This window comes from Pteropus alecto, unplaced genomic scaffold (assembly GCF_000325575.1).
Source record: "Pteropus alecto unplaced genomic scaffold, ASM32557v1 scaffold7, whole genome shotgun sequence".
NCBI lineage: Eukaryota > Metazoa > Chordata > Mammalia > Chiroptera > Pteropodidae > Pteropus > Pteropus alecto.
In genome coordinates this window covers 33,249,075-33,263,273 of record NW_006494614.1, presented here as the reverse complement: position 1 = coordinate 33,263,273, position 14,199 = coordinate 33,249,075, and the positions used below count along the sequence as shown (strand labels likewise).

Genomic DNA, 14,199 nt, shown 5'->3' with positions numbered 1-14,199 from the left:
ACACACAATCAATGTGTATATATACATATATACACATAAACAATACATATATGTGTATATATATATACATATGTATATATCGCAACTTTTTAATCTATTCATCCATCAATGAATACTTAAGTTGTTTTCATGTCTTGGCTGTGGTAAGTAATGATGCAATAAACATGAGGGTACAGATATCACTTGAGAATAGAGGTTCTGTTTTCTTTTGCTATATATCCAGAAGTGGGATTGCTGGATCACATGGTAATTCTACTTTTAATTATTTTAGGAACCTCCATACTGTTTTTTATAGTGGCTGCACCAGATTACATTCACACTAACGGTGCATGGCGGTTCAGATTTGGATTATCTTAAAGGACAGAGATTTAGAAGCATTTCATTCTTGCAATGCTCCAAACCCATGCACCTCATTTCTTCATCAAAATTCCATTTGCTGTTCTTGCCTGGCAGTGAATATTGATGGTAAGGATGAGAGGTATAAGTGAAGAGAAAGGGGTCTTCCTGAGGTGAATGGCATGCAGTGGAAGGATAGTAGCTGTTAAAATCCACATGCACCTTCTCATCATAAAGCTCACTCCCTGAATTTGGCCATATTGGGTGACTGCTAGTTTTGGCTACAGGTGGTTCCAATGGAATCTGCTGGGGAATGGATTCTGCAGAATTCTGGGAAGGGGAGAAGTCGTAAGGCCAACTGGTCTGAGGAAAGGGGTAATTGGGACAACTGTTGTCATTAAGAGGATTTCTCCCAAAAGCAGCGTTTTTATTCCATGTTTGCAGATCATCGTAATCAGAGAGGACTCCAGAGACAGGAGGCTGAAGCAGGTCTCCACTGCTGTAGATTCGACTATTGGACACTTTGTATTTCTCATAGAGCTCAGTAGGGCCCAAGGTGGAAGTGGGGTCTGCCAGATCAGTGGTTCCCCCCAAACCATAACTCTTGAATAAGCAATCATTTGGTGACTTCTGCTGGGGAGTGTTAGCTATTAAATGTCCACCGTCACTGCCAGGCAATTGGATGCTCTCCTGGAAAGACCAAGTTAAAGGTAGATTTCCCCAACTTTGTGTTTCACCTGGAAGAGACTGGAAAGGGAAGTGAAAAACTTGTGTTAATAAGTTAAGCAAATTGACACAACTACCCCAGGCACCCACAAGTTACTCTGTGCAAATAAGTGCTCTGTCATAGTTTCCTCATTCCTTACATACTTGAAGCAAAAACATAGAGCAGCTTCACCGCAAGAACTCAGGACCTGAAAGAAGTAAAGACTGCTTCTATTTCCATTTTAAAACTTACTAACCAGTTAGAGCTAACTTTCCCTTTACTCTGACATGAGTGTATTTAAAATGTTTCACCCTCAGATGCAAATCTGATATTCTGAAAGCCTCTGTGAGAAATTTATAAGAGGCTATTTAAGAAAAGTCAAACTACAGCTTCTAAGATTTATCTTATACCCAGTACAGCTCCCAGGGGATCTCTGTCTGTCTGTCTGTCTCTTGCTCTCTTTCATTATTGCTCCCCTTGACTTCTCTATTTTTTAGTGCCATTAGGAGTCCGAGAGACTAGGATTTTCAATTTTCCTTCTCAAAAGACTATTCCCTGAATTCACTTTGTTTAATCATAAGTAGGACTTCTAGAATATGAAGTGGTAAATTTATTTTTATAAATGGAGGAAGTCTATTGTCCTCCAGTTAATCATAGGAAAGAATCTGGTTGAGAATTAAGTTATCCTCTTGTTTATGTAAAACTATCAACTAATAAGAGGATGGAGGTGGAGAGACTGTGACCAGGTAGGGTGAGTGGGAAGAGATGCCTTTTAACTTATTCCATGGCTGAGAGAAGGGATGAGGGACTAGTCATTTGGATTTGAGGCTCATGTTTCCTGCCAAGAGACAAAAGTTACATTTTTTTTAAAAAAAATGTAAGGTATATTTAGAGCCCCCAGGGATGGACTGGCTCTATTTCTGTTCTAAAAAAAAAAAAAAAAAAATGTGGCGCACTGAACAGCTGAAAAAGTATAAGACTTGCTATCACTGTTAAGCAGACAAACCCATGAACCACACCCCCTGCCCCAAGCCCCTACCTTCAATGACTGCTGTTTTTGGAAACTGCCTGAATATTTCATCTTGGTAAAGTGTGTTAAGGAAATACACAGTTGACGCTTGAACAACATAGGTTTGAACTGCACTGGTCCACTTACATGTGTACTGTTTTCTATCCATGGTTGGGAGTCTGTGGATGCAAAGGGCCGACTCTCTACACTGATCTACACCATTTTATAAAAGGGACTTGAGTATCTGTGGAGTTTTGTATCTGCAGGGGTTTCTGAAACCAATCCCCCATAGATACCAAAGGACAACTTAAGTTCTGGGGGAGTCAAAAGTTATATGCAGATTTTCCACTGCTAGTGGTAGGAGATCAGTATCCCTAACCCTTGCATCGTTGACGGGCCAAGTGTAATCTATTTTAGGAAAAAATGAAAATTTGGGGAAAAAAGCATGAGGCTAATACTTGTGGAGATCATTTCAAATATAGAGCGCCAAATATAGGTTAAATACTAATTCCAGCCTCTTTTTTTTTTTTTTAACATAGTAGGGAAAATAATTCTAAAATTCTATATAATTTATGGTTGAGAGCATGCTAAAAAAATGGTAGAAATCAAGAGGAAAGCCTCAGGTTCAGTTTCTGTGGCAGATGCTTGCTTATCGATGACCCTGACAGGATGTGATTTCTGGCTTTCTTTTGCTGGTGAGGGACTGGAGAAATCTACTGCCCCACCATACGGGCGATGAGTCATTGTTATGTTTTGAACACACATGGGGAAAGGTTACCTTTGCCTCTCGGCCCCTGTTTGCCTTTAAGGAGCTGGAGGAAGGGATTGTGTGCACTTTCTTCGTTGCTCTTCTTGCCTCAGCTTCCAATTTGGTTTCTGGTTTTGGGTGATCATGTTCTCCCTTTGACTTAAAGGAGACAAAGAAGTAGAATAAATAATTAGTTAGTACTTTGTAGTGTGTAAAATTTTACCCTGTGTCCTACCATCTGACTGGGTGTTGTTACAGTTGACTGTTGTAACAAGGTTTGCTAAACCTTTTAAGTGCCTGCTGAGCCCACCGTGAGCTTTCCTGCCTGCCTGCCTTTGCTTACGATGCTCCTTCTTTTCATGGTGTCTCTTACTCAAATGGTATAGTGATAACAAGAAACGCTTATTATGTACAATCTCATTTAACCCTCAGCACAACCCTATGAGGTACAAACCATCATTATCATCTCCAGTTTACAGAATGAGAATTTGAGGCACAGAGGGATTATGCCATGCGGGCAACTTCCCCTCAGGCGTGGTGCTGGCTCTCATTTGCCTGTGCATCTCTTGCATGAAACTCCTCGTACTCGGTAGACATTTCTTGAATTAAAGAGAAATAGCATCTTATCACTCTAACTCAAATCAAACCTGGAAAAATATGAAGCGTCCATCATGCCTCCAGAAGTTGGTGACTGGGAAGCCCCCATGGCCTCGGCAAGGAATTAGCTTCAGAGGCCCATCGCAGTTGGGACAGCGTTTCCCTACGAAAGAACAGAGGAAGGTGATCACACCTGACTGAGCCATACCAGCTGACTCCTGAGTCCGTGCAGTCCAGACTGTGTTAGCCCGGACTCCAGGGTGGCAGAAAATCCACCTGGGCACAGTTTTATGCATTCCCATCCACTGGGCATTATCCCCGGCCCTAGAAGACCCAGCTACCATAATGGTCCAGATTGGTCTCACATGTGGGTAGAGGAAGCGGTTGCCTACAGAATTGGATATTTCACAGGTCAGGGGAGAGCTCTTCTGAGCAGAAAATCTGTCTCTACTTATTTACTGATACTTGAAATTTTTCGTCGAGAAAAAGAAAAAATTCTTTTACTTCACTGTTACAACTAAGGAACAAGGGGCAAACCCATATGAGAGAGAGAACATAGCTACTAAATTTTCAGTAACATGTAAACGACTGATACCAGATCCTGCCCTGAGAGCAAGTCTTGAAGACAAGCTACAATGAAAGAACATGAAGTAACTTCAGGTCTGAAGTGGGCAAAGCACAGGGAATGTAGAATGCATCTATTTCACAATCTGATGAATATGATAAAAAGAAAATGAGCACATATTTCAGCATGTGATAATGGCATGAACCTACATGCCATGGAACTGAGTCTAATCTCAAATTTAATCCCAGTGCTCTCGCTTCAGATCAAAGCGCTCATTGAGATACATTCCTCAAAATGTCAGAAGGCCAGTCTAATAAACAAGTTTCTCCTAAACTTTTTGTGTGTGCGCCGATGAATTAATGTTAGTCCTATAAGGGAGGCATCTTCCTTTTTAACAGAGGCCTTGAGTCAGGTGCCTTAACCTAATGAGCAGTTTTAATGGTGCGTTATGGCAGATCTGTGGGGCAGTCCCCCATGGGGTCTGAGGGCGTTGGTAGACTCTCCTTAATATGTTCTACACAGGAACAGCCTTGGTCTCCACCATGCTCCAATGTGAAGGCTGGGCCCTTGGTATATACTGGAATGTAGTGGCCCATCTGGGCAGGAGCATTTGAATAAATGCCAGCTTCCTCTCCAATGCCAGGGAGCCCCACTTACTCTGCTGCTTCTGCCGGGCTTTGTCACAGATTGCAGGTCTCAAGTAGATCTTGCGGCCCTCCTTGGCAGAGCAGTCCAGGCCGCACACCACCACGCCCAAGCAGGACTTCTTGAGGATGCGCGAGTTGTGGTTGTTGGTGTTGCGCATGGCCCAGCTGCTCAAGTGCCGCTGTGCACTCCTGTCCTCTGAGCTGTAGATGAACTTCTCATAGGAGTCTGGCCATTCTTGAAACCAGTCAATCTTTTTTACATTCTGACAGAAACATAGAGAATATTTTCAGATTTTAAGCTAGAAAACAAAACTATCCATCACTGTAGAGTCAAGGGACGTGAAGGTTGTTTTGGCACTCAAGAGCTGCGTGAGAGAACTTTGGCCATGACCCCGTGGGTTTAATTCTGATGGTGGGATCTGAGAACATGGCACAGTAGTGGTGATATGATTGCTGTGTCTCCCAAAGATTTGCTCCCTGGACCTAAACGAGTTGTAATTTAGTCCCTCAGAGTTCTAACCGATCGTTGTTTCTCTAGTCCTTGGTGATAAGAGTTATGACTATTTCTCACTAAGAATTTTTGAGGGCGAAGTAATGTACTCTGATACAATTAATGTGGAAAACACTGTGGCAGGATGGTGAGATAATGTCTCATAGCACAGTGTAGTTACCTTATTAATAATATATACACCTGAAACTTACTGGATTTCATTAACCAATGTCAACATAAAAAAAAAAGAGAGAGAGAGAAAAACAAAAAAAGAATGTTAAGGGTTTCTGCAAAGTCGCCAGCAGTTGGGAAGACTGGAGGGCTCTGGTGTAGGAAGGTTCGAGAGCCACTTCCTCCCCTGTGGAGACTTTATTCCTTTTTCCTCTACTCCCATATTCATGTGCCCCAAACAGGAAGAAAAGTAAAGAAGAATTTCGTTTGACTGGAAGCTTCTATCTTCTTGCCCAGGACTGGCACGTTCCCTGTGTGTTAACACTTAACCAGGCTAAGACACTCAGTCATTATAGCATAAGTTATTTGGCTTTCTGTTTCTTTATCTGTGTAATAGGGATAACAAAATCTGCCTACCTCAAGAATAGTTCTGATAATTGAATATAATATATAAAAAATCCTTAGCATAGCACTTAGCATGGAGGGAGCGCTAAATAAATATTAGTCACTGATGTGTGGTTCACTTTCCTTAGCCTCTGCTTTGGTACACAGATGCTGCATTTGACAGATCCCACCTAGTTCTTAGAGTGATAATCATTAAGCAGTCTTAGTAGTCAAATGGGCTGTGTCCATCCCTACAGCTTCCAGAGACCTGGCACGGTGTAAGAACATTTTTTATTAAAATTCTAGAAGATCGGACTAGAAGATTCTAGAAGGATCAGAAGGAGTTATCAGGTTATTAGTATTTATTGAGTTAGATTTCAAGTTTAGAACATTCCAAAGGACTTTGTAACATGAGACTCTGGGCAAATGATGTTGTCTCTGAAGCCTCATTTTGCTCTTCTCTGAAATGGAGACATTGATAAAACACACTTCAAAAAGTACTGTAAAGAGCAGAACTGTAAGTCTTATGTAATGATAGTTGTGTTATTTGAATGGAACGTCATGGGACCTGAAGTGGGTCAGAGGAAATATGAGAGATTTTATGTACACGAAAGGTTAGTGGTTAAGAGCTCAGGTCTGCAAACTAGGGTCCATGGGCCAAATCTGGCCCGCTCTCTATTTTGATAAATAAAGTTTTACTGGAACACAACGTGTTTATTCATCTGACTGTTGTCTGTGAATCCTTTTATACCACCATTGCAGAGTTGAGTAGTTATTGTAGAAATGGCCCACAAAAGCTAAAATATTTACTATCTGGCCCTTTATAGAAAGTTTGCTAAATCCTGGCTAAGAGCATGGCCAATGGAGGCAAACAGTCTTAATGAAGTTCTTTGCCCTCTCAGTGCCCCTGTTTCCTGCTCTGTAAATGGAGGTAACAGGAATACCTACCTCACAGGGATATTATGAGGATTGAATCAGTTAACTTACATAAAACATTTAAAATGGTGTCTGGCACATAGTAATTTCCACTTCAGCGTTAGCTGTTACTCTGCTAAATCTAGGGCCACACACAACCAATGTATTTGTCTTTCTTGCCTGACTTTTTTCATTTAGCATAATACTCTCTAGGTCTATTCATGTTGTTGCAGATGGCAAGGTTTCATTCTTTTTTATGGCTAAGTAATATTCCATCATATATACATATCACATCTTCTTTATCCATCCATCTATTGATGGACAGTTAGATTGCTTCCATATCTTGGCTATTGTAAATAATGCTGCAATAAACATATGGATGCATATGTCTTTTTGAATTAGTGTTTTGGGTTTCTTTAATAAATACACAGAAGTGGAATTGCTGGATCCTTTTTGTCTCTTTTTGCCTTTGTTTTAAAAGTCTATTTTGTCTGGTATAAGTATTGTTACCCCCGCTTTTTTTTCATTTCCGTTTTCATAAAACGTCTTTTCCATCTCTTTACTTTCAGTTTGTGTCTTTTAGTCTGAAATGAGTCTCTTACAGGCAGCATATGTAGGGGCCTTGTTTTTTTATCTATTCAGCCACTCAGTATTTTTCGATGGGAGCATTTAATCCATTTGTATTTAAAGTAATTGTTGATAGATAGGTATTTATTGTCATTTCATTATTCATACATTTTATCTTTCCTCCTTCTTCTTCTTAAAGAAGAAGAAGTCCCTTTAACATTTCTTGTTATATTGATTTGAGGCTGATGAACTCCCTTAGGCTTTTCTTGTCTAGGAAGCTCTTTATCTGCCTTTCAATCCTAAATGATAGCTTTGCTGAGGAGAGGAATCTTAGTTTTCATCACTTTGAATATTTCTTGCCAATCTCCCTGGCCTGCGAAGTTTCTCTTAAGAAATCAGCTGACAGTCTTATGAGAGCTCCTTTGTACATAACAAACTGCTTTACCCTTGCTATTTTTAAGATTCTCTCTTTGTCTTTAAACTTTGGCATTTTATGTTTTTTTGTTTGTTTGTTTTTTTGTTTGTTTGTTTTTTGTTTTTTAACACCCACAGCACCTGGTATTCCTAGGCGGTCTCCCATCCAAGTACTAACCAAGCCCAACCCTGCTTAGCTTCCAAGATCATACAAGATTGGGCACATTTGGGGTGGCATAGCCATAGACTAAATTTTGGCATTTTAATTATGCTGTGTCTTGATGTGGGCCTCTTTGGGTTCATCTTGGTTGGTAGTCTCTGAGCTTCCTGGGCTTGTATGCCTATTTCCTTCACTAACTTAGGAAAGTTTTCAGTCATGATTTCTTCAAGGCTTTCAGTTCCTTGCTTTTTCTCTTCTCTTATAGTACCCCTGTTATGCAAATATTGGTATACTTGATGTTGTCCCAAAGGCCCCTTAAACTATCCTTTTTTGAAAAAAAAAAAAAAATTCTTGTTTCTTTTTGCTATTCCATTGGATATTTTCTGCTACGTCATCTTCTAAATTGCTGATTTAATCCTCTGCTTCATCTAATCTACTATTGATTCCCTCTAATGTATTCTTCATTTCTCACTGGTTCTTCTTCATGTTTCCTGTCTCTTTGTTGAAGTTCTCACTGAGATCATTGAGCATCCTTTTAACCGGTGTTTTGAACTCTGCATCTTGAGGTTGCCAGTCTTCATTTTGTTTAGTTCTTTTTCTTAAGTTTTGTTCTGTTCTTTCATTTGGGACATGTTTCTTTGTCTCCCCATTTTGGCTGTCTCCCTGTTTTTGTTTCTATGTATTAGGCAGAGATGCTGCATCTCCTGGTCTTTAAATAGTGGCCTTACTGCAGTAGGTGTCCTGTGGGGATCAGAGGCACAGTCTTCCTGGTCACGTAAGCCAGGTGCTTCAGGTGTACCCCTTGGTGGGTTGTGTGTGCCCTCCTGTTGTAGAGGAGTTTTGATTTCTGTTTAAGCTTTTTTTTCCCCAACAGCCCTGGCACCCTAGTTTTCCAGTTCTATTAATAATACAATTGACTTGAGAAAATTACTAGGAGTGTGTTCACATCATGCTATTCTCTTGGCTGTTTATTTATACCATCTTTTGTCCTGCATGCTTAGTATACAGCTACAAATCTTTGACATCTTTTGACACTGAAATTAAGAGAAAATCCAGATCATAATAATGCAAAGGAATCCAGGTGTCAAATGAATGACAGAGATTTATGAAAGCCTTTTAAATTTAAGGCACCAGGAAAGATCAAATTTTAAAAGAAAGAATAATCATTTCTTAATCTTATTTAGCACATCCTCACCAAATAATTTCCCTTTTTAGATCTTTTGTTTATTTTAATTTCTAACTTTTCATGAGTAACTGTTTGTTTTTCTTCTTGGTTAAGAAGTTTATAATTTAAAGGGAATATTCTTAAGGTGTCCAACATGTAAATCTAACTAATTTATATTTTATAATCCCATCGGTAATATCACTGGGGGTTTAATTAGTGTCTATGACTTCTGCGTGTATTTTTTTTTTTTTACTAAGAGACTTAATCCTCTAACTCACTTAAACTCTTTGAAACTCTATGTAATCATTGATCACCTTTTATCTTCCCCTCGTTCTAATTTACTTAACTACTTAAAGTTTTAATAGGGCACTTTAAGAATTAAATACCTATTATTACATAAAATGAATAAAACCAAAATTCTGAAATAAGGTATCAAAAATACATTATTATGTTATATTAAATTGATTTTCATTTGGAATATAGTCTGCTCTCATATAAAGCAATTACCTGCTAGGTTTTCTTTAATTATGAGAAAAGCTTATTAATTCCTTATAAATAAATGTTTCCAAATAAAACAGAGATAGCAAACAGATACATATTTAAGCAAATCAGATAGAGGGGAAAAAATTAGATGTTATTTATGGAACACAGAAAACAAATTCAACCAGCATTTGTTTTACATACAAATTTTCAAGAACTTATTTTTTTTGAGCAAACTGGAAGCCAAACTCCAAGTGTTATCAAAGAGAGGAATTCAAGGCAACAAAATGTTTTTAGGTAAGTTAAGAATTACTGCTTAGACCTGCCATTTCCTTCCTTTGTTAAGGGATCAAGACTCAGGACAAAAAGTCCCTAATTTGCTCACATGACACTAAGGTGAGCCAGAGCATCTCAGCTTTTGAATTCTCTCTGTCACTTCTCTTTCCTCTTCTCTCTTCCTTTTCCCACTCCACCCCACTAAGCAAGGGACCTCTTGATAGGCACCCAGAAGAGATGCAGTAATATTCCCATCCCCATCATACCAGAGGCACAGGATAGCAGAATTCTGGCCCCAATTGTGGGGGACCAAATGACTATGGGAGCCCATATAGGTGATGCTGCCCTAAGAAGTTCAAGATGATCAAGAATACTGGGCAAAGTTGACTAAGTTATGGATGACTTTGTGACAATGTGACCTGATCATGCAGCCAGATAATAATTACAAGAAATCTAGAAGGCAGTTTACCTGTTACTTCCCTAGCACCAAGACACAAAGATTACTACAACTAGCTCCTTCCTGATTACATTTAACAACACGAATTCACAGAAAGAGCTCAAAAATTCCCCTTTGCTCACAGTTTTGGGCTCATCCCCTGCAAAGGCCAAGGAAATTTTTGCTGGCTAAAATCATGGTCCAGGAATTAGCTAATCTGAGATGTGACTTCTTTGTCATTGACAAAGGTTTTAGGTTTTAGGTTTGTCTGAATTTATATTTAGCCTACACATATCGTTATTTTATCTCAACAAAATAATACTTAAATCTTAGATTTTGTAAGTTAATGACTTGGTGTGGCTTGGCCATGGGTTTAATCTGAAAACTGCTCAGGAACAAAATAATTCAAGGTGTTTGTCTGCTGTGGTGTTGTTGGAACATCCTATACTTTTGCTTAGAGAAACTGGCTGGAGTTAAGAATGAAGTGGGTATATGTAGGAGAAAAGGGAACTGATTTTTTTCTTAATTTTCAACCAAAAAACTTAAAAAAAATTCTTAGGGTTTCAAGGCTCTCAAATACTATAATCAATATAAACAAAAGTGTGACACTTTCTGAGATTATGTAATGAACATCCATTTGCTGCTTTTACCAAACAAACCCTAAAGCAAGTATGTCTGAACTTTCAAAATATAAGATTGGTGTATTACATTGGCCAGAAATAAACGGACTTTTATAAATGACGGTTTTGAGTAACTTAAGTGCCTGAAATTTTGGCTGGTTCCTTGGAGACTGGGTTAAGGAGAGATGATATCAAAATAACCACAAGTTAGAAAAGTGACTAGAAAAAAGTAAAATGGTTTGTAAAGACACATATGCAGCTGAAAAAGGAGGAATCACACATGAAACAAATTGGGAAGGGATGATTTACTGAGGGTAAGTCGTCTTTCTAAGTCCTAGATCTGATCATGATGCTTTCCGGCCCAATAAGCCTAATGGCTTCCCACTGCCTATAAAATAACTGAATTTTTCTAGGATTGCCTGCTTCCAAACCACCTTTCTAGTCCATAGCCTCCCAAATCACCTTGCTGAACACCTGTGCACAAGCTCCCGCAAATGCAGACTTTGAGCCCTGCTTTCTCAATTGCTTTCTTCACTTGCCTTAATCCTCCCACATTTTACAATGAATGCACTTCTGAAAAAACAGCCCTTTGCCAGATGCTCTGCCTTGCTTTCCCTGCCCAAATCATGCTGAATTCCATACTTACTTTTTCAAGCACCTCTAGTACTTTTCTACATGGCATTGATTCTCTATTTGGGCACCGATCTTGTTTCATTAGCTCAGAAAATCATGGGCACTTTCATGGAAGTTAATACAGCTCAATGGCTTCTATATTCCTGAGCCTGTTATAGTGTCTGGCCCATTTTAGTCACTCAAAACTGTTTGGTTTTCTGATAAAGACATCGACATTCACTGTTGTCAAAAACTAACCCATAAATCTTAACATATTTGAGACATGTAAAAGGATGTGGAGTTTCCGGGACCAGAAGATGCAATTAGCATTCAGGTGACCATCTTGAAACTTGAAGCACGTGAGTAGATTAAGAGGAAAGGAATTTGTTTACGAAATTGCAGGAATTTGCCCATGTGTTGCAGAAGTAATAATCCTGGGAAGAATATAAAATTATGAAAAATAAACTATAAATTCAGGGGTAAGTAAGACTTAAGAAAATTGATCTGTTTAGAGTCATACAGGTTAAAAGCAATGAAGCCATTCATTAATAGATATCATATTTGTCATTTATGGTTTTAATACATGCCCGGCATCGTGGTAGTCACTGGGCCAAGAGTTCTAGAATACAGGCCATCCTCGAAATCTCAGGTCACAGAGTCTAGACTATTAGAACTAAAAGAGTACATAAGAGATCATTCATTTAGAGCAACCACCTCATTTTCAGAAAAGGAAAGGTAGTCTCTAAAAAGGTAACAACTCCCTGAGTCTCTACAAATAAAAAGGAGGCAGAACTGGAATTCGAAGTCAGGGCTTTGTCTCCAAGCCCTGCGTTTCTCATAGTTTACCACTCTGCCTCCAGATATGCTCACAAAACATAAAATTAAATGTCCTTGAAAATCTTTCCAAGACCTTTTATTTTTTACCTTAACTGGTTCTTGATATTCCAGAGCCAACATAAATCCAGCTGAGGATGGTATTGTCTCTGCTCAGAAAATTTTAAGGGAAATTTGTACTTATAATCATTTCTCTGGCACATTTAACAAAATGAAGGGTGCTTCGCTATTTCCATGAGAAAGTAAACTTTTTCTATGAACTATATATGATACATTTCCAAAACTGAATGTATGCTCTTGTTGTAAATTTCTCAGTTTCATGTCTTGGGTAGCTGAGAATGCTTTTGTTTTGAAAATTCATGTTATAACATGAACTTTCATGAGCCTTGAGACTCCCTCCAGGGAGTAGTTCTTTCTTTCTTTTGTCTACAGATCTGATGAATGATATGGATTTTGTGTCCCAGAAAAAATGTACATTAGTACACAGTGTTGCCTGTCATTTCAGGGGATTCTCGAACCCCGTTAAAACTCCTGTTCTAGGATGTGATGTTGCAAAATCATCTATGTACCTGCTTACTTTAACTCTTGATTTTGGGGATGCCCAGCTTCTATTTGGGAGTTGTAACCACGAAACTAGGAATAGGCAGCAATGCGGGTACTTGAACCAGGAGTAACAGTTGTAAACCGACAAAGAGAAACTACAAAGACAAATCCCTAAAATAGATATTAGCATGATGTATCTGTGGTTTATTTAACCATCCTTAAGTGAATGGAAAGTAGGGCAAACCACTTTTCCAAGACCTATCAAGAGGAACATAGTGGGGAATTTAAGGAGAAACATAAAGAGAAACAAAACAAAAAAAATCTTTTTAAAGATTTAAACGTAAAAAGAAACAAAAGAAAATTAGAGTAAAATTTTGAATGATTTGGAAGTTGTCATTCGAGTGAAAGGCTGGAATGGTTAAAAATCAAGACTGAGGAGTCTCCATTAACCCCTTCCCTGCTTGGGATAATTCAGAATTCTTGTTCCCCAGAATCAGGCAGACTAGCTAGAAATTTTCATTTGGTAGTGGTGGTCTCCAGTCTTAGCCTTAGTGTTACATGTACAGCTGACCCTAGTTACGTTTTCAAACAACATGTAGTCAAAACATCCTTCAAATACTAAAAAGTGAGGTCAAGAAAGTCAGTTTTAAACAACGATGTTTTCCACCAAGTTAAGAGTTAAAAATCCAATTGCTAAAATGAAGGCCAAGAAAACATAAAATGAAAGTCATTCTACAGTTGGAAAGCAGCCCAGTGTGCGTGTACTGTATCATATTTACAAAAGTTCTAGAAGAGCATGCTGTATCCCATAACAGCAGTGTCATTTGGACATTCCAATTGCAGATTTATTTTAAAACCATTACAGTAGCAAATTAGGTTGTATGGGAATTTGTGCATGATAAGAGTCAATCTATGGGCAAATACATCATCATGGATTTTACACTTCTAGCTAGCCAGGGTGGGTGTGACCTGAGCCAAGCCAATTTTGAAAGCAAAGGGAAGTAACATTTTCTATAACGAGAGGAGTCTGGTAAGTAAAGACCCACTCAAATCATCGGTCTTGGCATATCCTCTAAAACTTTTTTAGTTGGATATCCAGCTCTGGAGTAGTTTACCCAGTTGGGAACCCCATCAATTTCCTTCCAAGTCTTAGCAAGTTAGTAGTCAAGGCTTCATAGCCAAATGTTGAAGGCAAATTCTTATATCAAGTACATACCTGTGGCAGTTTCATATCATTTATATCCCAGCTTAACATGTCTTTGTCCTCAAAGTCCTCAGGTTCCATGATAAAGTCAGGTCACCCACAAGTCTCTGTTTATTCAACTTCCTTCAGAAGTGCTTGAGAATTTTGCTCTTAAAGGCTCTTAATGTGGTAAGATCAGTCCACTCAAACAGCTTAGACCAGGAGACTTTTCTGTTGCCGAAAAATAAATGATAATAATATTGATCGTTAAAGAGATGAAAATAAGTGCTTATCTGACAGAAAAACCTATTTTTATTGACATTTTTGCAGGCACCAACATA

The 14,199-nt window shown here is 38.7% G+C and overlaps 1 protein-coding gene and 1 pseudogene across 1 annotated transcript; both read right to left on the bottom strand.

Moving 5' to 3' along the window:
- Window positions 1–348: 348 nt before the first annotated feature.
- Window positions 349–13,960, bottom strand: GCM1 (glial cells missing homolog 1). Its single transcript, XM_006926435.1, has 5 exons — window positions 13,892–13,960; window positions 4,619–4,871; window positions 3,447–3,559; window positions 2,830–2,958; window positions 349–1,083 (listed from the first exon to the last, which is right to left on the bottom strand). The coding sequence occupies exons 1-5, from the start codon at window positions 13,958–13,960 to the stop codon at window positions 349–351; spliced, it is 1,299 nt and encodes a 432-aa protein (XP_006926497.1).
- On the bottom strand, window positions 7,679–7,797 carry LOC112474871 (annotated as a pseudogene).
- Window positions 13,961–14,199: the final 239 nt, after the last annotated feature.